This window comes from Polypterus senegalus, chromosome 4 (genome assembly GCF_016835505.1).
Source record: "Polypterus senegalus isolate Bchr_013 chromosome 4, ASM1683550v1, whole genome shotgun sequence".
In the NCBI taxonomy this organism is placed as follows: Eukaryota; Metazoa; Chordata; class Cladistia; order Polypteriformes; family Polypteridae; genus Polypterus; species Polypterus senegalus.
In genome coordinates this window covers 182,804,751-182,829,146 of record NC_053157.1, presented here as the reverse complement: position 1 = coordinate 182,829,146, position 24,396 = coordinate 182,804,751, and the positions used below count along the sequence as shown (strand labels likewise).

The window sequence follows — 24,396 nt, the reverse complement described above, 5'->3', positions numbered from 1 at the left end:
TTGCCAACCGAATTGTTTTATCATGTGGTGGGTGCGGCAACAAGCTGTACCAGTGCATGCTCCCCAACCTGACCTGCCCAATTAACAAGCCCAAGTTCAGCATGGATTTGGTTAACCTACTGAATAAAAACACAAAAACATAAAATATATGAGTAAAGCTAAGCTACTTAAAAATGGAACACTGAATGCTGACACATTCTTTTCCAATGGGCCAAAGCTGGAAGGACTGATCAGTCAACCTAGTCATCAGACTGTGGTGTGAATCCGTTGTAAATTGCTGAAATGTATTATTTTCTGTATACACAATAAACTTTAGGCAGGCTGCCCATGGATCCGCACAACAATCTCATTGTATATGTGCTATTTGAACATGGGAGTAGAAGGATTTAATATGGCAATGATTTGTATAGTAAAAGACAGCCAAAAGACTGCAGTGGTACAGTAGCTCAATATCACTCTTTACAAATAATTTCACAAACCGTATTTTTTGACTCCTTTTTCAAATATGATTAAAACCAACATATTTTATGCTAACAAATGCATGTCAAACATTTAAGTCAAAATAAATTATGAAAGCTGAAATACATTTATTAATCCTAACTGACATGTACACAGGCCTAAGGATAGTAGTATTAAATGTGATAAATTACAAAGCTGTCTAAAAGCCAAAAATCATAATATAAAATAAAAATTAACAACAGTTTTCCTGCCTTTGGTACTTTCAGTGCTCAAAATATTAGTTTAAAAAAAAAAAAAAACTTCCTATTTTAAATACGAAAAAAGGCTTTCATACAAAACCTCCTCAAAACAGTGCAGCAGCTTATTCTGGTTGTTCCCATTTATTATTAATTACTGTACTTTTAAAAATCATCATTTCTTCTTTGAGTTAACCTACTCGTATACAAAATATTACCATATTTATGATCACCTTTATCAGTAAAGCATGTTAAATACAATAATTTAAGGGAGTACATAGACTCAGTCATTAAAAAATTACAAACTTATAGTTTATATGCTTAAGGAATCATGAATGATTTAGTGTGCAATGAAAAACTTTTTTCAACTTTATGATGAAGCAGCCTTTGTCTTACATCTAAAAAAGTACCCCACCACAAAAAGCAAAGCTACCATGGTGTATATTCAACTGTGCAACAAATATCACATTGCACCAATGATTTTGAGGATTCTGCCCCTTATTGTTCAACAAACTCAAGAAAAAAATAGAGAAAAATATTCTTTGCAGCTCCACCATTCTATAAATCTGAGGTTACTGGTGTTTTTACATAGAAGGTGAACATCAAACCACTGAAGGGTGAAAATGGGCTCAGTTCTGAACTTCTGCTGCTTTTTCCTTGGCCTTCTCTTTTTCTACCAGTTTCTCTTCCTTTTGAAGCATTGCCATGATCTCTGCAACTTGGCCAGCTGAGATATCAATATCCTCCTTGTCAATTAATTCAACGACCTACACAAAAGCAAACACAATCAGGCTTACCATAAGCAAAATTAAAACAATAGACAACAAATAAAATGAAACAGAAAACAAGTGGAATTCAAATGTGGTTTGTTCACAGTCACTAATACAATGACATCCGGGCAAAATTAAAATCAATCTAATGTACAAACAACATGACTTCAATGGGCAGTTTTTTTTTTCTTTTAAACTTCTTTAGAATAAAACTATATTTGCTATTTAAAAATCTTGCATTTTCTCAATGCTCTACTTACAATCATATGATCACATACTGTGGTATAGCGGGGTCTGTGATGATACGCATTTTTAAATCTCTATATATAAAAGTCAATGTGTGTATGTATGTATGTATGTATGTATGTTTCATCATCACATCCGAATGGTTGCAGCGATTTTCATGAAACTTGGTATATATGTTCCTCATTGGTCAACAAAAAATATTGTAGGATGAAATCAGCCCTAACCCACACCCTTCTGGGTACGGTGGGGGTGATCTTGCGGTCTTGTATGCACATTATCATCCAGTAGACATTCAGAACTACCACCAGAGGGTGAACTGGAGGTGACTGCCAGCATTCTTTAGGTTTGAGCACAACCACGTCCCTGTTGCTTTTGAAATTAAATTGAGTTGGCCGGTTCCGAGCATCAACTGGATGATAACATACATACAAGACTGCAAGACAAGCACATTAGTCAGTCTTCAATGTTTGTTAATTTACTTTTATTTTTAAAGTTGTTTTTTTTAATTATATTTTCCTCAAACAATGGTCCCGGGCAAAACTGGGTATTTCAGCTAGTAAATAAAACCAGTGTGACTCAGGTTGCGTGGGTGTGCATGCACTCTCAGGTTGTTTAATGGAGTGATTGGGGGTAAGCTTGTTTGCACAAGTGTGCATTTGGTTCCAATTGCCTACTTCATGTTCCGTGGGTCGCAATCAAGACCCACATATCGTGCCCACAAAAAAAAAAAAAGAGATGAGAAGAGAATGATGAGATGGAAGCATCGGGTTCTTCAAGGCAGCATGATGAAGAAGAGGCAACGCAGTTAGTTGGTAGTTCCGCGGAAGAGCTAGCCATCAATGCAATAGGTGTTGATTGTCTCCTGCTGAATGGTTATGGAGCAGCGGGGTATGATGGAAGTGTCCCTCTTATGGATTCAGGAAACAGTATGTGGAGTGTATTAGAAGATGGAGAGCTGAGCTCCAAGTGTTCAGGAAGACGCCGAAGGAGTGTTATCGAAAAAAAGGCTTCAGGTAACTTGAAAGTCTTCGACTTAAGGTATAAACTTCCTGTCCAAAAACGTTTTCCTCACACTACAATGGCGCAGCTTTATAATGAGTATTGGGAAAAGTTGGAGACTGTGTTGAAAGATGCAAGATACTTTGCCACTGCCAGAGATTTATGGTCTGAGGCATAAATAACTTTTAATATACATTACATTGACACTGATTGGAATGCGTATTTTCTAGATGATCACACAGCATAAACCATCTCAATGGTGTTCAAGGGTGTCCAGTCATCCGGAGGAATTAGAGAGGACTGCCAGGTCTGTATAACGATGGACAGCACAGTTAACATTGTGAAGACTGTGTCACTGAAAATGATCTTGCCAGCAGTGCTTTGGATGGTGACTGCACCTAGCAATCTGTAAATAATTAAGCATATTTTTTAAATGTATGTCAGTTGGTCTACATTAGTGTTGATCAGCAAAATTTGCCATGGCTTTTTTGCAGCGAAATATGCTGTATTCACCAGTGACCTTGTTTGATGAATATTTTCTTGGAGCCTTGCCATGTGCCTGGTTTAGGCAACCATTTTCCAAGCACTCCATGATGCTTTGTGAGGCCAGCGTGACATCACTGAGCTGCAGCAGGCACACGCAGAACTTTTGTCACTGCTGACGTGGCTGATATGTGCCCAAAACGTTAAACTCAGCACAATAATCTATATTTTATTTACATTTTTAGTTTGAGGCCATTTGTCTTATTTTGTTTGTGGCATCCCTTCTATCTGTGTCTTTTGTTATTTGAGGCAGAGTGGTACAGTGGTTAGCACTGTTGCATTACAGTTCAGACCACTTATTTGGCAACCATAATCATTACAGCATAGCTGTAGCATAACTTTTCACTAGCCCTCAGAGAAACTTAAAAGACAATTGCTCAATTATAATCCAATAAAAAAAATCATCCTTCCTTATTGACTTCAATGCATTTCGAGAAGTTCTCAAATATTTCTGTGATTTTGCCAAACTGACAAAGAAGCACATTTATGTGGGGCTTGCTTATCACTAGACAATGTCATCTGCAAATGGCCAGTAATAATGGTAATTGTAATTTGTTTTGCATTATATATTGCCTTTATCCAAGGCAGCATACAATTAGTTACCCTTCTTCTGTTGTTTCCAATTGGAGCCCAGGCAGTTTAAGTGACCTGCTCAGTGACATACAGTCATATGAAAACGTTTGGGGAACCCCTGTCAGCCTGCATAATAATTTACTCTACTTTCAACAAAAAAAGGTAACAGTGGTATGTCTTTCATTTCCTAGGAACATCTGAGTAGTGGGGTGTTTTCCGAACAAAGATTTTTAGTGAAGCAGTATGTAGTTGTACGAAATTAAATCCAATGTGAAAAATTGGCTGTGCATAAATCTGGGTACCCTTGTAATTTTGTTGATTTGAATGCATGTAACTGCTCAATACTGATTACCTGAAACACCAAATTGGTTGGATTAGCTCGTTAAGCCTTGAACTTCATAGACAGGTGTGTCCAATCATGAAGAAAAAAAAAAAAAAAGGTATTTAAGATGGCCAATTGCAAGTTGTGTTTCCCTCTGACTCTCCTCTGATGAGTGACAGCATGGGATCCTCAAAGCAACTCTCAAAAGATCTGAAAACAAAGATTGTTCAGTATCATGGTTTAGGGGAAGGCTACATAAAGCTATCTCAAAGGTTTATTAAACTGTCAGTTTCAACTGTAAGGAATGTAATCAGGAAAGGGAAGGCCACAGGCACAGTTGCTGTTAAACCCAGGTCTGGCAGGCCAAGAAAAATACAGGAGCGGCATATATGCAGGATTGTGAGAATGGTTACAGACAACCCACAGATCACCTTCAAAGACCTGCAAGAACATCTTGCTGCAGATGGTGTATTTGTACATCGTTCTACAATTCAGCGCATTTTGCATAAAGAACACCTGTATGGCAGGGTGATGAGAAAGAAGCCATTTCTGCACTCACGCCACAGAGTCACTTGTTGTATGCAAATGCTCATTTAGGAAAACCAGATTCGTTTTGGAACAAAGTGCTTTGGACTTATGAGACAAAAATTGAGTTATTTGGTCATAACAAAAAGCGCTTTGCATGGTGGAAGAAGAACAGTACATTCCAAGAAAAACACCTGCTACCTACTGTCAAATTTGGTGGAGGTTCCATCATGCTGTGGGGCTGTGTGGCTAGTTCTGGGACTGGGGGCCCTTGTTAAAGTCGAGGGTCGGATGAATTCAACCCAATATAAACAAATTCTTCAGGATAATGTTTAAGCATCAGTCATAAAGTTGAAGTTACGCAAGGGTTGGATATTCCAACAAGACAATGACCCAAAACACAGTTCGAAATCTACAAAAGCATTCATGCAGAGGGAGAAGTACAATGTTCTGGAATGGCCGTCACAGTCCCCTGACTTGAATATCATCAAAAATCTATGGGATAATTTGAAGCAGGCTGTCCATGCTCGGTAGCCATCACATTTAACTGAACTGGAGAGATTTTGTATGGAAGAATGGTCAAAAATACCTCCATCCAGAATCCAGACACTCAAAGGCTATAGGAGGTGTCTAGAGGTCGTTATATTTGCAAAAGAAGGCTCAACTAAATATTGATGTAATATCTCTGTTGGGGTGCCCAAATTTATGCACCTGTCTAATTTTGTTATGATGCATATTGCATATTTTCTGTTAATCCAATAAACTTAATGTCACTGCTGAAATACTACTATTTACATATGGCATGTCATATATTAAAAGGATGTTGCTACTTTGAAAGCTCAGCCAATGATGAACAAAAATCCAAAGAATTAAGAGGGGTTCCCAAACTTTTTCATATGACTGTACAGTATCAGAAGGCGGTTTGAACCCACTTTCCTAGTGTTTGATCTCCTAAAACTAAAAAAACTTTTCCACAACACTGCAAAGACACCAAACTGCTTTATAAGCTGTATACTGCTGTGTGGTGAGAACACTACACTACCTTTGTTTACCTCTCTCGAGACAAAGCCACGACTGCCCACAAGCATCAGTACGGCAGTTGCTAGCATTCAGTGAACAACCCGCGCTATAACTCACTGTGAAGTTTCACGTGATTTTGTGTTTTTTCGCGTAAATTTGAATTCATTGTTGAAAAGTATGAAGGTGGATTGCGTATCTGGGACATGGCTTCTGCACACCGTATGCCCAGAACGACGGTATCTACGATTGTGAAAAAAAAAGACATTATTAAAAAGAAAAGTGAAGTTAAATTTTCATTTCTTTCATCTAATTGCTTTTGTATTTATGTATTTTAGTATTAAGCAGTGTTTAAATTATTTTATACAACCCCATCAATGTATAATATGCCAATTAGAATAGGATTTTTTTTTTCATGGGAATGTATTAATCATTTTCCTTTGACTTATACCAAATGAATTTTTTCCACAAGAAAAAGGGTCTGGAGGTGCCATTGTGTGTGTGTGTATATTATATATATATATATATATATATATTATATATATATATATAATATAGACACACACACACAGTGATCCCTCGCTATATCACGCTTTGACTTTCGCGGCTTCACTCTATCGCGATTTTTTTCTCATACACGCTTACATCACTACGCAAGCGCCTTCTGAGGACTTTTATCTAAGCCCTACGATGGCTCCTAAATGTGCTGCTTTTTCTAAGCCTTCTGACAATAAAACTAAGCGCCGGAGGAAGATGCTTACTATCCAGGAGAAGGTGAAACTCTTGGATATGATTCAAGATGGCAATACCCAACAAAAGCCTCCTCACGCATATGAAAAGCAACTGCCTATCAAGATGTTCTTCAGCCGCGCACCCAGACACCCACTGCCTACTCCTAGTACTTCTTCACTGAAGACAACGCACTTGCTGAAGGTACTGCACCAACTCTGAAGACTCTGCTACTGAGGTCGTGCCTTCATAGGTTAGTGGTTGTGTGCAATTAAATGTACAGTACAATAATCTACTATATAAAAGCATTCGGGATTGTCCTTCCATCCCGTGAGTCCAAAGCGTAGCGGTATTCCGCTTATTACAGACTTACTACTTGCGGCTTGAGGTGCAGGCGACGATGTGAGCAGAGTTCTGGTAATCTCATCGTTCCCTTGCTTTTGTGCGCGATGCGCTGGAAAAATAGACAAAATTATGTCTCTGGAAATAATTAATGTTGATGGAGTACAAATGCCTCACCGCGTAGTAAATATCAGGGGAGATGGTGCTTGCTTGTTCTAATCTATAGCTTATTTAGTGCATGAAACTCCGTCTTTAGCGGTACATATTCGGGCCGACATTGTACGACTTTGGACAGGCACTTGAGGGGATAAAAAAAAAAAAAAAAAACTGGTTTTCGGGAGATGTTATGAATGGGCACTTTGATGTTCTCATTCCCTACACTTACATGCCTGATGTACACATGGAGCGCACAAAAATTGAGGATAAAAGTCGGTCGCTTTAAAAGGCGAGTGCGCCTAGTAATATGATATTTGTAACGTCTAATATGTCTTATTTTCTCTAATATATTGGGTAATACGAGTGTAACAGTGACTAAAGGGTGTTATTTCATGTCTAGAGGGCTTTAATAATGTTAAAAAACGTATATAGAAGGTCGTAAACAGGTTTTCTATACTCTAACTGCGTAAATATTTGATTTATAAATAAAGAATCCTACTTTGCGAAAATTCATTTATCACGGTAGAGTCTGGAACAGATTAACCATAATAAACGAAGGTTCACTGTGTGTATATATATATATATATACACACACACACACACACACACACACACACACACACACACACACACATATATATACACACACATATATAAATACATTGCATCCGGAAAGTATTCACAGCGCATCACTTTTTCCACATTTTGTTATGTTACAGCCTTATTCCAAAATGGATTAAATTCATTTTTTTCCTCAGAATTCTGCACACAACACCCCATAATGACAACATGAAAAACGTTTACTTGAGATTTTTGCCAATTTATTAAAAATAAAAAAATTGAGAAAGCACATGTACATAAGTATTCACAGCCTTTGCCATGAAGCTCAAAATTGAGCTCAGGTGCATCATCCTTGAGATGTTTCTGCAGCTTAATTGGAGTCCACCTGTGGTAAATTCAGTTGATTGGACATGATTTGGAAAGGCACACACCTGTCTATATAAGGTCCCACAGTTGACAGTTCATGTAAGAGCACAAACCAAGCATGAAGTCAAAGCAATTGTCTTTAGACCTCCGAGACAGGATTGTCTCGAGGCACAAATCTGGGGAAGGTTACAGAAAAATGTCTGCTGCTTTGAAGGTCCCAATGAGCACAGTGGCCTCCATCATCCGTAAGTGGAAGCAGTTCGAAACCACCACAACTCTTCCTAGAGCTGGCCGGCCATCTAAACTGAGTGATCAGGGAGAAGGGCCTTAGTCAGGGAGGTGACAAAGAACCCGATGGTCACTCTGTCAGAGCTCCAGAGGTCCTCTGTGGAGAGAGAAGAACCTTCCAGAAGGACAACCATCTCTGCAGCAATCCACCAATCAGGCCTGTATGGTAGAGTGGCCAGACGGAAGCCACTCCTTAGTAAAAGGCACATGGTAGCCCGCCTGGAGTTTGCCAAAAGGCACCTGAAGGACTCTCAGACCATGAGAAACAAAATTCTCTGGTTTGATGAGACAAAGATTGAACTCTTTGGTGTGAATGCCAGGCATTATGTTCGGAGGAAACCAGGCACCGCTCATCACCAGGCCAATACCATCCCTACAGTGAAGCATGGTGGTGGCAGCGTCATGCTGTGGGGATGTTTTTCAGCGGCAGGAACTGGGAGACTAGTCAGGATAAAGGGAAAGATGACTGCAGCAATGTACAGAGACATCCTGAATGAAAACCTGCTCAAGTGCGCTCTTGACGGTTCATCTTTCAGCAGGACAAAAACCCTAAGCACACAGCCAAGATATCAAAGGAGTGGCTTCAGGACAACTCTGTGAATATCCTTGAGTGGCCCAGCCAGAGACCAGACTTGAATCCGATTGAACATCTCTGGAGAGATCTTAAAATGGCTGTGCATCGAATTTCATTTCTTTTTCTATATTAAATAAAACAACTTTTTCAGATGTTTGGCTCTGAGATTTGTTAATGGCCTTTGCAAAAGCTAATCTAATGGGAAACCGCTAACATTTTAATACGAATGGCGTATCAAGATCTCCTTTGTGGTGTAATGTTATCCACGGAAGATGTAGGACATTACTTTTCTTGGATACATCCTTCTTTCTACAGTAATTTGTGCGGTGGAAGACCAGACGGTGTTAACGGTTGTATTTATTTTTTGGGATATTGCAAGTTGAGGGGCGGCACGGTGGCGCAGTGGTAGCGCTGCTGCCTCGCAGTTAGGAGACCCGGGTTCACTTCCCGGGTCCTCCCTGCGTGGAGTTTGCATGTTCTCCCGTGTCGGCGTGGGTTTCCTCCGGGCGCTCCGGTTTCCTCCCACAATCCAAAGACATGCAGGTTAGGTGGATTGGCGATTCTAAATTGGCCTTGGTGTGTGGGTGTGTTTGTGTGTGTCCTGCGGTGGGTTGGCACCCTGCCCAGGATTGGTTCCTGCCTTGTGCCCTGTGTTGGCTGGGATTGGCTCCAGCAGACCCCCGTGACCCTGTATTCGGATTCAGCGGGTTAGAAAATGGATGGATGGATGGATTGCAAGTTGATGTTTTCATCTTTCGCACAATCACCACCAACTGTTTCAACAAAGTCTATTGATACACATTTAACCAATTTTCCATGTAACTTATTGACATTTTTGGAGTTAATTCATTTGACTTCTTCGTTTCTTGGTGCTAGGATTGCCTGTGTACTCATTTTTTTCTGTTGATAAACCTTTGTGATGAAATTCTTCAATAAGATTTGGACATAATATGAATTCTTTAATTGAGAACTTAAAGTGAGGAAAACGTTAAAATTTACAAGAGCTGAGAGAGCATAAACTGTGTCTGTCAAAAGCTTTCACACAAATGAGAGGTGAGATTACCATGTGCGTGGCTGAAAATGGTTGTGATGAGGGCATGACTTGAAAATAATCTCATGGCCAAAGTCTCAACTCGTGGTATTTTTTTTATATAATAGAGAGATTTGCAAAATCTTTTAAAATCCTGCTTTCTCTTTGTCATTCTGGATATTGATTTCTGCTTGATGTGGACAGCTATGTTGCTGTTTAACTGTACAAAAATGTAAGTGTATGCAGAGAGGAAGCAAAAAGTGCTAATCCCAATACTCAAAGCAGGACTTACCTTGATAACATCATCAATGTCAATTTTGCCATCTTTATTTTCATCCAAAGCTTTAGCAATAAGTTGCAGCTTGTGCTCAGGAATGTTCTGTATCTGACGCATAACGCCGATTAGCTCATTAATACTGATGACATTCTCCCTAAATGTGAAATAAATGCTGTATACAGGAAACGGTTAATATGTAGGACAGGAAGTACAATGGTGGTCAGCAGCTTGCCAAAGGGAAAACCCATTTTGTGTTAGGAAAATCTGAAAATAAATTGTACCTGGAAGGACTTGGAATGAATCAAGCCTGTTAAATTTATTAATTGTGTTTTATATTTTTGACAAAATGCAAGAAATATATGGACACAAAAACTTGTCAGTAATAATGTATTACAATTTCCTACAAAGCAGGGAGGCTAGTCATCCACTGTCATCATAATAATCATGCAAAAATAACACAGTAGTACAGACTCCTCAAGCTGGCTAAATTTAACTTTGAGGTTCTGAAGGCCTGGAGCCTATCCCAACAAGTTTAAGTATAACACAAAAATTAACACAGAGAGGGGTCAATTTCTATCACAGGGCCCATGCATCTACACAACCACATTAACCTGAGGCCAGTTTAGAATAGTCAATTAAATTTAGCATATCTTTGGAATAAAGCAGAAAGAATGCCTAAAAAAAAAAAACTAGGAACTAGGGAGAAAGTGAAAACTCAAGTAAGTGGGACTTCAAAGCCAGGATTCTGGAGCTGTGGAAACTAATAATTTACTGTGCTACCCTCCTCAATTTGTAATCAGAAATATGGAAGGAAATAAACAACAGTGGACAGAATTTTTAGGTACAATTTTATTTTCATTTAACTTTTTTTCAGTTTTTCTTGCATTTTTATTCTCTTGCAATTAAATATGATGTCTAGAAATGATTTTATGGTAAATGTAGGAAAAAATTCAGACTGCTGCTACCACCATTTTACTGTTGCTATCAAACAAGATATTAAAGAGGCACAACACTTAATAATACTTGTATAATGCATACAGTAAGAATTGATGCAATGTTGGTACATAAAAAATCCCTATGCATACAGTAAGAATTGATGCAATGTTGGTACATAAAAAAAATCTCTACAGTGTTTAATTGAAATGGAGGTTTTCCACTTATAAAAAAGCATTAAAACTCCTCCAGGGTTTAGTGAATACCTTTGTTTTCTCTGTGTTCTGAACACTGACTTACACTCACAACAGATAAATGCAATGATGGGGATCATTGTCCTACTTAAATTAAAAAATAAAAATTAAACTGCTTTAGTTAAGTCCTATTTACTCTTTGAAAATAAATGTGCTTTAAATACAGAGGCAGAATGTGCTTTACCTAGATACAAATACAGTATGTACACTGCCTCTGTATTATACAAGTAAACAGACTAAAGAGTGTACTGAAAACTTAATTTCTTACTGAAAAATATAAATAGGTAAAAAATATTTCTGAACTGTTGAAACCATTAGATAAGTTACAAATTTAAAACCCTTTCTTCAATATAAAAATCTGGAGTGGAATATTAAGAACTTCGTATGCTTACCCCATTTGACTTTACAAAAGAAACATAGGTGATTTGGTTTAGTTCTCTCTTTTAAAGTCAAGGAAGAAATATTAAAAACAAATGTAAGTAGCAATAGGTATAAAAGCCACCATAAAAATACTCATACTGTTTCAACTGTGGTACTGAGATGTCACCTGCTGCATTCGGTTCCCAAACCAGGTGGCTTATTGTGTGTGGGGATGCACCAATGCGCATACTTCCCAAATGATTACGGGTGCAATTAAAATACCCGTCTGTTATTGAGTGCTGGATGAGTTCAGCCTCTGCTGTTTCTTCTCATCAAAAACGTTGCATTGGCTGAAGCTAAGTGAGAACAAATATAATAATATAAGAGCCTTAGAGAACAGCTCTGACATGCTCTCATAAGCAATTTCACAAACAATGTTTCCCACACAGATGTTGTTACCTCTGGTGTTTTTTCATTTGTAATTCATTTTACTAAAGTCTTGAATTTAAAACCTTAATACAATTTTGGTGACAATAAAAGAACTATATAATGAACTGTAAAATATTTTGTCACATCTTAAAAGAAACACAAATAACCATTTAATTTATTTGAAGCATTGTGTTGTTATAAAATCACCTACCCAATTGGAGGTGTTGCTCCACTGTCTAATTGCCCATCCAGAACCTTCTGGTCAGTTTCTAGCTCTGAAATTATCTTGTCAATACGGCCAATCATTCGGTTTACTCTTTTAGAAAGTCTCTTGCTGGCTTTGGATTCTTGGACAACCTCTTCTTGTCCACTCTTTAATAGCTCTTTCTTTATCTCCTCTAGGTCCTGAACAGAAGATTTAAAATTAAGAATTAGAAAATTATAGAAGGTGTCCATTCTGTATTTTCCACAGTTTCAGAATATTTTTATTTATACTAATCTGCAAAGGTTTCTTGCAACTTAAGATATCTGAGCGCATAGGTAGGTAAAGTCACATATAAAAACAACTTTTAAAAAAAAAAAATAATAATAAAAATACTTGAAAGATAACAAAAGTCCAGCATTCAGAATTTAGAATTAAAATGAAATAAAAAAACATTAAACACATTAATCTAAATCATTGTACGGGAAAATTCAATTATAGACATGGGGCATAAAAATAACAGTTCATCAGAACAACAATCGGTTTACTTTTTGCTTCAGCATTTCAAAGAAAAGCTTAACAATAAACGGATGTAACTAAAACTTTTTTCCCCCATGGTGACTAGAATCGGTGGAAATACAGCCCATTGAGTATCCACTAATTAGCCAAGTATAACATATACTTTGCACATACTTTACCTCTGTGATTTGAAGTAAAGTGTTTTTATGAAATCCTTAATTCATAATTATGCAAACCATGCTTTCCTTATTTTCGCAATTAAATTTGTATGAAAAATGTTCACTAGATATAGACAAGAAAACGTAAAAACTTTTTTGCAAACCTTTTAACAACTGAAAAAAGAAAACTACCAAATAAGTGGTAAACATTAATTAAAAGAAACAAAAACTGAATGAGACAGTAGTCCAGCAGTCAGCCAGCAAATAGATGAAGATGAAGTTTCCTTTTATTAAGATCCGGCAATACCTCATTGTACTCCTGTATATCATCTTTTAGATCCTCTAGCTCCTCCTTTTCCTTAGTCAGCAGTTTCTTCTGCTCCTTCAATTTAGTGCAGGCATCACTAAGCATGTCGATCTCCTCTTTGGTAATCTCTTCTCCCTATAGAAAATGAAGTTGAACCCAAATAAGGCATTGGCAATCGAAGAATGTCAAGTTAATAAGGTACTAAACACTGGAATAAAAAATGAAGTCCTATGGAAATGTGTGTGCATCACTGGGCACACAGCACGATACACCAAAACTCTAGGTGCAAATAATTAACCACACACTCTCAAAGGGACAGATCTCAACATAACATATTTCAAGGCATTTTAATGAACAATTATTCTTCATTTCTTAAAGAACAATAGGGAAAAGAATAAACAAATAAAACAGTGCCTGCTGTGATTTACATGATTTTAAGCTAGGTTACTTCATGTGGTGGTGTCTGGTGGACACAGTGCACTTCAAATAAATGACGCACTATTAAAGGAATGCTCCACACAAAGTATTTTTGTGCTGTTTGCAGTGATGCTTGAGAAAAATGTTTTAATATGCCCAAATGTGTACTTTCCACTTGATAATGTCATTATTTACTTTTCTTGAACATCTCTAGCTATACTTCTCTGCAGGAACGTATAAATGGTTCTGAAAATGCTATTTAGAAATTAAATAAAATAACTTTTAGCCACTTGAATAATATATGCCACTATAAAGCCAGTGTTTATATCTTTCTTGTACCACCAAACTTGATGCCCAAATTCAACCAAATAAATCAGTTAATTTAAAAGACCTACACACGGAGTTGGTCTCGTCCGTTACAGGAGATGGACGTCTGAAGCGGAGCTCCATTGCAGCAGCTTTATTTTTTCTCTTATTTCTTATTATCCCAAGATATCCTGTATTTACCTAACCTAGTGAGTTTCTACTACAGTATATAAACATGAGTAGCAAGAAAGCGGGTCAGAAAGAAACGGAAAAGAAATCTAAAACTACACCCAAGTCTAGACAGACATCAGGCCCAAGTGCAAGGTACGGACCTTTCAGAGACTGACCTGGAACTGGCAGGCGAAAGCACAGACTTCCCAGGACCCCATTCCGCTGCATCATCTCCAGTCGAGAGCGAAAATGGAAGTGAAGGTGCAAGCGATGCAGGTCACGATAGCTCGCCGATTCCAGAAGATCACTTGAAACTAGAAATGGACTTGCAGTCCGTGCTTTCGTCTACTCCTTGCGAGCCAGAATCATCGGCTGCAACGGGGGTTGCCACTTCACCCGCGGAGCACAAAAGCCGAAACAATTTCTCCGAACTGAAGGAAATGATCGCAACATTGGCCATGTACATAAGTGAGCTCAAGAAAGACATTCAGAAAAATATGAAGAAAGAAATAAATGGCTTGCTCAAGACAATCGAGAAGACAAATGAGAAGCTGCGGCTGGAGCTACAAGAGATGCAGCAGGAATATAAAGACTTGGAAAAAAAATATATAATCATTTTGATGCAGTCTTTAAAGATATGTTGAGGAACACATTCAGGAAAATGCGTCAAAACTGAGAGAACTTGCCGATCAGCTGGAAGACGTTAAGCAGACATTCACGGCTCGAATTGAAACAGCAGAACAATTGGCATCTAATGCCAATGGAAGAGCTACAGCTACAAATTCCGAATGCAAAAAACTCGGAGACAGACTTGCGGCTCTAGAAGATGGATGCAGAAGGAATAACATTGGAATCGAAGGTCTACCTGAGAACCATGAAAGTCCAAATCCAGGGAAATTCGCAGCTGAACTATTTATAAAAATAATTGGAGAGGACAGCTTATCGCATACGTGGATCAAATACCTCTAAACCTAGGTCTTTAAATTGTCCGCTTCAAGCAATTATAATTTAAGCTTAATGTAACGGCACTTCTCAGACACAAACAAGAGATTATATTTGAAAATAACCACATTCGTATCTTCCCCAATTTCTCACCCTCAACAGCTGCTAAACTTGCAGCTTTTTACAACATTAAACAGCGGTTACGGAAAGCCGATATTAGATACAGCCTCTTGTATCCTGCCAAACTGAAAGAGGATATTCAAGACAAATATCACATCTTCTCCTCCAAGGAGGAAGCAGAAAAGGATTTAAGAAAGCTGATCCTGACGCTTTTTTGAAATACGAAAGTGAGTCGCATCCTATCATGGCTTGCAATGATACGGGTACCATAATTATACATCCTTTTTTTCTTCTCGGCCACTTTTTGTTCATGTTTTAATTATAATTACACACGTATGTGTGGAAGACATTAAAGTAGTTCTTTCTTTTTTTTTTTTTCATTTTGGTTTTTAACTATTCTAAAGGAGACTGTTTAACATCATACCCTTGGTTTATTGTCATTGTTGCATTAGGCTTTACTATGCTTATTCAGGGCTACTCTTTAAACACCAATCTCTGGGTTTACTGTCTTAATATTTCAAGACTGTTGATGATTATATTTTATGCTTATAGTTATATAGACTTTATCAGCAATAAATATCTCAAGTTTTCAATCCTCAAATGCCGCTGCTGGGGGGCTTGTTTAGTTTTGGACATGCTCTGTCTCTAGGTATGTCAGAGGACCGGGACTTTGTGAAGTGGGGTCCAGCCTCATGTGGAGAGGCAAAATGGGGGGGTGGGGGGAGAGAAAGAGAGCAAGCTATATCTAATCGATCCTTTTAATCTTTATAATTATAACTTCCAACGTAACAATAGGCTGCATGGAAATAAATAGTGGGAAAATTGGAAATTAAGGTTAAAGCTGTCTCTCTTCCAGTTAAGACTACAAAATGACATCAAAAATTCAGAATCAATGTCTCTATGATGGGACAGTTAACTTTGTGAGCTAGAATGTTAAAGGCCTGAATCACGAATTAAAGAGAAAGAAAATATTCTCTCACCTAACAGGTCTAAACGCTAAAATAGTATTTTTACAGGAGACCCACTTATTAAGCAAAGATCAGTTCCGGCTGCAAAAAGACTGGACTGGCCAAATGTTCCATTCCAGCTTTGCAAAGAAAACTAGAGGTGTGGGAATTCTTATACATAGAACAGTCTCATTTGTAGCATCGTAATTCTCAAGGGTGATATGTGATTGTCATAGGCAACTTATTTAACTGTAAAGTGATTTTGATAAATGTTTATGCACCCAATGTCGATGATAGGGAATTCATGCAAAATGTATGAACAATGTGAACTATAATGGCTGGAGACTTTAATTGTGTTTTAAATCCACTCTTAGTTAGATGTCATCTCCCTGTGACAGGAGACCTAACACTGCAAAGACAATTACACAGTTTTTAACTGACCACAACTTATCAGACCCTTGGAGATTTCTAAACCCAAACTCAAGAACATATTCCTTCTACTCACCAGTGAATCATTGCTACTCAAGAATCGATCATTTCTTTATAGATAATAATTTCTTGCCTGCGATTAAATCTTGCAAGTACAATGCTATTGTTACTTCTGACCATACTCCTCTGATCTTGGAGCTGAAATCATTAAGCCCTACATACTCATCTCGCAGAGGGCGTCTTAACCCACTTCTATTAGCAGATGAGAACTGTACAGAATTTATATCAAAACAAATCAGTTTCTTACTAGAGACAAATACATCCTCAGAAGTCTCTGCAGGAATATTCTGGGAAACTCTAAAGGCCTTCTTAAGAGGACAGATTATTTCATATCTTTCCCAAAGAAATAAATTAGAAACCAAGAAGGTATCAGAGCTAATCAGCCAAATTGCTAGAATAGATCAAGAACATGCCAGGTGTCCAAGTGAGTGAAAGCTAATAAGCTCTTAGCTCAACAAATCCACAAGCAGAAAGTTCGCAATACAATCCCAGCAATCACCAACACGAATGGAGATAAAATCATTGACCATAAAAATATAATGCACACATTTAGAGACTACTATAAATCTTTAATATTCTACTGAGTTCAAAGCACAATCTAATGCATTTCTGGATACATTACAGATACCACAAATAAGATACTTTTATTGCAGAGGAACTGGATAAACCTCTGGTGCTATTAGAATTACTGGATGCTATAAAGTCACTTCAGAGCGGAAAAGCAGCAGGCCCTGATGGCTTCCCTGTCAAATTTTATAAGAAATTCTCCACTCGGCTAGCTCCCCTCTTATTAGCAACATTTACAGAAGCTAGAGACAATCCAATTCTACCTCAAACTCTTCGCTAAGCATTAATCACCATCTTTCCTAAACAAAACAAGGACTTATTACAATGTGCATCATACAGACCAATTTCACTTCTGAATAATGATGTTAAGATACTCTCCAAAGTCCTAGCTAGAAGGTAATATCACAAGATCAAACTGGATTTATTAAAGGCCGACACTTAGCTTCCAATCTCCGACGCCTGTTTAATGTAACATATTCACCTGCAAAGTCAAACACCCCAGAGTTATTATTATCGTTGGATGCAGAAAAAGCATTTGATATGATTGAATGGAACTACCTTTTCACTACATTAAATAAATTTGGGTTTGGCCCGAATATTTGTGCATGGATCAAACTACTGTATGCCAATCCAGAAGCTTCAGTTGTTGTATTAACAACATTTGCTCAGACTACTTTAAACTAGAATGTGGTACCAGACAAGGATACCCCTTGTCACCACTGCTATTTCTCTATATGCAGATGATATGGTTTTGTATATACCAGACCCACAAAATACTGTGCCTGCAGTCTTAACAACTTACAGAATTTCAAAAGATCTCTGGTCTGAATGAAAGTGTGGTCTTTCCAGTAAATTCTCAAGCATACAATATTAGACTAGACACCTTCCCTTTTATTATTGCAGATCAGTTAAAATACCATGGGGTAATTATCACAAGTAAACATAAAGCTCTTTATCAACAAAATTCCGCCGTCTGTATGGAAAAAATTAAGCAAGACTTGCATACATGGTCAACCCTCCATCTCACTCTAGCTGGAAGAATTAACACTGTTAAGATGAATATCCTTCTTAAGCTTCTTTTTTTATTTCAAAACATTCCAATATACATCAATAAATCATTCTTTAAGCAATTAGATTCAACCATAACCTCATTTATTTGGAACCTAAAACATCCACGTATCCAAAGAGTGACTCTACAAAGACCCAAGACAGAAGGTGGCATGGCTCTACCTAACTTTCAGTTTTATTACTGGGCAACAAACATACAAGCTATAAAAACTTGGACACAAATAGATGAACATACACAGGCTTGGTCCTCAATAGAAATAAAATCCTGCAATACTCTCTATATTCCCTACTTTGTGCCCCAATAAATGCAAGTTATTGCCTATATACTAATAATCCAATTATGCTTCACTCACTCAGAATATGGAAACAATGTAGAAAGCATTTTAAGATGGAGAATCTTTTATCTGTGGCACCTTTGCATGAGAACCACCTTTTTCAACCCTCGCAAACATATGCAGTTTTTAATATCTGGAAAACATTTGGGGAAAAAATTGCTTAGAGATCTTTATATAGACAACATCTTTGCATCCTATGAACAATTACATTCCAAATTTAATTTTCCAGCAACACATTCCTTTCACTATCTTCAAATCAGAAACTTTGACAAACAGAACCTGCCCACTTTTCCTCATCTCCCACCTTCCTATATGCTTAAAAAAATATTGCTCAGTCTCGAGGACTCAGACAGTATTTCTGCAATATATAAAAATATTTTACATTCCCTCCCTTTCAAAGATCCAAGAGGACAATGGGAAAAGGATATCTTACTCAACATATCAGAAAATGAGTGGATGGTAGCAATGCAGAGAATTCATTTGAGCTCCATATGCGCAAAGCATACAACTATTCAACTCAAAATTATATATCATGCACATCTGTCTCGCTTGAAATTATCCAAAATGTTTCCAGGGCAAGATCCTACCTGTGAACGCTGTAATCAAGCTCCAGCCTCACTGGGTCACATGTTTTGGGCCTGCACCAAATTAACAACATTCTGGACAAAAATTTAAGTGCCTTTCAGACCGCCTTGGTGTCACAATCCCTCCTAATCCACTAACAGCTGTGTTTGGTGTTCTTCCAGATGGGCTTAAAGTGGAGAAGGACAAACTGTGATTGCCTTCACTACGCTATTAGCACGCAGACTTATTTTGTTAAACAGGAAGAATCCTAACTCTCCTCTTTTAAGTCAGTGGGTAACTGATATTTTATATTATTTGAAATTGTAAAAAATCTAATTCTCACTTAGAGGATCTGTGCAACTTTGCCCAAAACCTGGCAGGATCTAATCAATAATATTTTAGAATAAGCTCTTAAAGCACTGAGGAAGTAGATTCTCTCCCCATTTCTTTTTCTTCTCCATTTATCTGTATCCGCCTAATAAACTCATCAATTTATTCATTTTTACTATTTTTAAGTTTTAATCTGTTGGCCATGCTCTCTTTCTCAGGGGTGGGGGTTTATTTGTTTTTAATCCTGCTTTTTTGTAAAAATGTATCTATTTTTATGGAACGATTAAAATATTAGATAGATAGTATCTATCTATCTAATATCAATAAAATTTATTTAAAAAAAAAAAAAAGAACTACACACTTTATGTCTAATAATGGACAGCACATTTGTGAGACAACAACATCCAATGAACTTCATAAACCTGGCCTGCACATCACCTTTTATTGGCTAACTAAAAAGATTACAACATGCAAGCTTTCGAGGCAACTCAGGCCCCTTCTTCAGGCAAGATGTAATCATGCAAAGCTGTAATCATGTCCAATGCCATGCAAACACACCAAGCCAAAAGGAAAGGAAATCTCACAGGACAGGCTATAAAAAAATCTCAGAAAGATTTGATTTCCATAAGTCCACTGTGAGGCAAATAATTTAGAAATAGAGAACATTTCATATGACAGGGACTCGACCCAGGTAAAAGCCAACACAAATATAACCTGTAGAAAACTGAAGACCTCAAGACAGACAAGACCATAATTGATCTTTTTGGTCACAATCAAAACGGGTATGTTTACAGAAAGCCCAACACTGCCTACCACAAAAACATTAGTGAGGAATAGGGGGGGCGGAATGTGAGGGTCTGGTGCTGCTTTCCCTCCTCTGCACCAGAACGACTTTATCATCATAAAAAAAAGACATGAATTCCAAGCTATACTAGGTAATTCATGAACAAAACGTCATGTGATCCGTCAGGAAGCTAAAGCTGGGCCAAAAGCGAATTTACCAACATTATAAAGAACCAAAGCATTTATGTGCCATTCAGGAGGAAGACGATTTGTGTTTTAGATTTGCCATTTCAATGGCCAGACATAAATCAAATGAGGTAGTGTGGCAGTACCTGAAGCAGGCAGTACATGCCATACATCCCTCAAACCTTAGAATACTGGCAGATGGAAAGAGCAAAAATATGAGATGATAAACGTCAGTGACTTTTTAGTAATGAAGGTGCCACAAGCTGTTGACTTAAGGGATTCACATACTGTACATCTGTCTGTAGAATTTCTTTTGCATTAAAAACGTCTGTTAAATAATCAATGGCAATATATAATTTTGTTATTGTTTGTGTCCTTTATTATGAATTGGGATCTAGGTAAAATACTTAAATGTGACAGACACCGTTGGAGGTCAACACCTGACAGCATATGCTATACTATATTATATTATATGATACTACAAAGGGAATGGGTCAGTTGGCCTAGCTAAGCCAGATTTTAGCTCTGCAAATTACAAATAATCATATTCAGTAAGGGTTTTATTTCTCCCGAAAATTATTATCCTGAAGTTTTTATTTAGTTTTCTTGTAAATGTCAAATGGCCAGATATTCCATTAGAATTAATTTGGTTACATGTTAGCTAAAGTTTACTGTTTTACCTTTATTGATTTATCTATGAATATTCAATTAAAATAAATATAGTTATGCAAGTAAATACTGAATATTTATGTTTTTATCTATAGCTGTTTAAGTGCTCTAATCCTGTCTTCAGTAAAACACACTATTAAAAATGTAAAATTAAAGTGAATTGAGAAATGGAGTCTTTATCTTGTAAAGGAAAAAGTATTCAGTTGTACTCTGCTTCTACTCCTGAACAGTAAAAAAAGAGGCGAGTTGGTAGACTCATTACTACTGCAGTCAGTACTCTGCAGACTTCTGCTATTCTTGCAGTTTATTGCCGACTTGGAGCTTCTAAATCTCACCTCATGGTGAAATCTATTGCTGACCTTGAGGTTTCTGTTGTACTTGCAGCGCTAACTATTAGCCTAAAATTATTATTAACTAATATTGTTATGGTCTAGGCTTATGATGACCTACCCATTTCTGCTGTACCTGTTAACCTACATGTTTATGCTCTGCCATCTGTGATCTGGAGGTTTCACCTGTCCTCACAGTAACTGATGCAACTTATCTGGATACTTCTTGTGTTTTAATGGCAGATGCTGTTATTTAGGTGGGTAAGGTTTTCCTTTTGGAGGTGGCTCCTGTTGCTGACCTGGTGGTGTCAGCAATTCTTCTTGCAGCTGTTCACCTGGTGGTTTCAGCTGTCCTTTTGTCTGTGGCTGGCAACCTGAAGGTTTTAGCTGACTTGCCAGCTGTGGCTGTTTACTACAAGATCTGAGCTGCTCTTGCAGCTGGTGCAACCGACCTCGTGATTGGAGTTTTCTTTGCTGCTTATGCTGCTGTTGACCTGGAGGTTTCATCTGTCCATGAGGCTGCTGCAGGTTTAGTGATTGTGGCTCTTTGTGCACCTGCTGACCTACAAATTTCAGTTCTCCTTGTGTCTGCTGCTGCTGCATTACGAGATTAAATTTTCCTTGTGGCTCCTGTTTACCTGAAGGCTCCAGCTGTCCTTGAAAGTGCTGCTGACCTGGAGGTTTCAGCTGTCCCTGAGGCTGAGGCTGCTGCTGTTGACCTGGAAGTTTCAGCTGTCTCAGAGGCTTCGGCTGCTGCTGTTGACCTGGAAGTTTTAGCTGTTTCAGAGGTGACTCCTGCTGTTGCTGGCCTGGAAGTTTCAGCTGTTTCAGAGGTGGCTCCTGCTGTTGCTGACCTGGAAGTTTCAGCTGTTTCAGAGGTGGCTCCTGCTGCTGCTGCTGCTGACCTGGCGGTTTCTGCTGTCCCAGAGGCGGCTGCTGCCAGTGATTCTCTTGAGGTTTCAGTTGTTCCTGTGACTGCTGCTGACAAGAACGTTTCAGCTGTCCCTGGAATTGCAGCTGTAACAGAGATGTAGATTTCAGCTGTTCTTGAGACTGCTGTTTCTGAACTGGAGGTTTCAGCTGGCCTTGAAACCGCTGCTTACTTGGCAGTTTCAGGTGCTCTTGCAATTGAACAGGATGCTTCATCAGCTGAACTGGAGGTTTCTGCTCTCCTTTCAGTTGATGTTGCTTTATAGGACGTTCATTTCTTTTTTGCTGGTTTGCACATTCTGGGTCTCCCTGTTTGTCTACAACAAACTGTAGTGGAGAAAGGCTAAGATTTCATTAGATGTTCAAAATTATTCAACTTCATTTTATTTTAGAGAGCTGTAAATACTTTACTACAGAAGTCCTAGATTTTTGCATCATCACAGTTTTGTTTTTCTTAAAATTAGAAAATTAGATGGTGTGTGAAATAATGGTAGAGACAGCCTAAAGGAGTACCTTCAGAATTTTAAATCCAGAGCTACCCTGCCCAGGTGTACTTGCATGGTCAAAAGACCATTCATTTGATGGAGGCCCAATCAAGTGAGATGGCCAATTAATGAATTGTACTTAAAACATGGAAACATAATTCTATTACTAATGTCCTTTTTGTCTGAATTACTATACAGTGCATGTTATTCTTAATTAGGACTTGTGAAGAATGAAGATAAAAGAAGACACCTTAATACATACATATATACACCAGGTCATGTCACCTGCAGAAATTCTCAGATGATTCTACACTTATGAGGTGTATTGATAAGGAGGATGAAACAAGAGTATAGGAGTCAGGTGGAGAGCTTTTGTTTATTGGTGCTGAAAAATTTGTCTGCAACTTAAACATTAGTAAAACCAAGGAACTGCTTATTCAATTTGCCACACCAAAGGGCTCCTATGCCTGGACACTGTTCAGAGAATGGATGTGGAGGTGGTGCACTGCTACAGGTACTTGGGGGGTCCTCGTCAATGAAAGGCTGGATTGCTCAAGAAACACAGATGAATAAGAGGCAGAGCAGACACTTTCTTAGGAGACTACATTTGTTTAATGTCCCTTCACATATTCTAAAACTCTCATGGCCAGTGCAATTTTTTTTTTTTTTTTTTAATTTTAATTTTATTTTTATACAGTGTTATGTGCTGGGCTGGTAACATTACTTCAAGCGAGTTCCACAAAACCAACAAGCTAATAAAAGGTCAGGCTCAATTATGTGATACACCATTGACACTCTGGAAGAAGTAGTGAAGGAAAGAATAAAAAAAAAAAACTGACTGCCATTATGAACAATGCTGCTTATCTTCTTATTGACACACTAACTTAGAATACTTTCATACAATGAATTATTCAGCAGAGATATGACAGGAAACACTACTGGGACCTTTTAATACCTATGGCCTATACCTATGAACGTGATGGCCACGTCATAAGTTTTTCTTTTTAGTTATTCTGGTGTGTGGTCTGACCCTTTCAGGGACAACAGGGCAACAGACAACTCGGCGACATCTTTTACCAGTTAGGTAATAGTTTGGTTATTTTTAAATTATATTTAAATAACGTGATTTAAAATGTTTAAAATAAAATGTATATAAATGACTAACGAACTTTATTCTGTAGATGGAACAAACTCTATCTTACATTATCTTCTGCAACCAAAATTGCTAATCCTTTACAAACCGGATTCCAAAAAAGTTGGGACACTAAACAAATTGTGAATAAAAACTGAATGCAATGATGTGGAGATGGCAAATGTCAATATTTTATTTGTAATAGAACGTAGATGACAGATCAAACTTTAAATCTGAGTAAATGTATCATTTTAAAGGAAAAATATGTTGATTCAAAATTTCACGGTGTCAACAAATCCCAAAAAAGTTGGGACAAGTAGCAATAAGAGGCTGGAAAAAGTAAATTTGAGCATAACAAAGAGCTGGAAGACCAATAAACACTAATTAGGTCAATTGGCAACATGATTGGGTATAAAAAGAGCTTCTCAGAGTGGCAGTGTCTCTCAGAAGC

General features: G+C 37.8%; 1 protein-coding gene across 2 annotated transcripts in view; it reads right to left on the bottom strand.

Annotated features, from left to right (window-relative positions):
• Window positions 1-346: 346 nt before the first annotated feature.
• Window positions 347-24,396, bottom strand: part of letm1 (leucine zipper-EF-hand containing transmembrane protein 1) — a 90,957-nt gene continuing 66,907 nt past the window's right edge. The window contains exons 11-14 of one of the 2 annotated variants that reach the window (XM_039751743.1): window positions 13,176-13,310; window positions 12,201-12,394; window positions 10,029-10,185; window positions 347-1,462 (exon numbers count right to left, since the gene is read on the bottom strand). In XM_039751743.1, the coding sequence (XP_039607677.1) occupies window positions 1,325-1,462; window positions 10,029-10,185; window positions 12,201-12,394; window positions 13,176-13,310 (624 nt within the window). In that variant the 3' untranslated portion in view covers window positions 347-1,324. The remainder of the gene's footprint in view (window positions 1,463-10,028; window positions 10,186-12,200; window positions 12,395-13,175; window positions 13,311-24,396) is intronic. The other variant, XM_039751745.1, reaches the window with a different exon arrangement.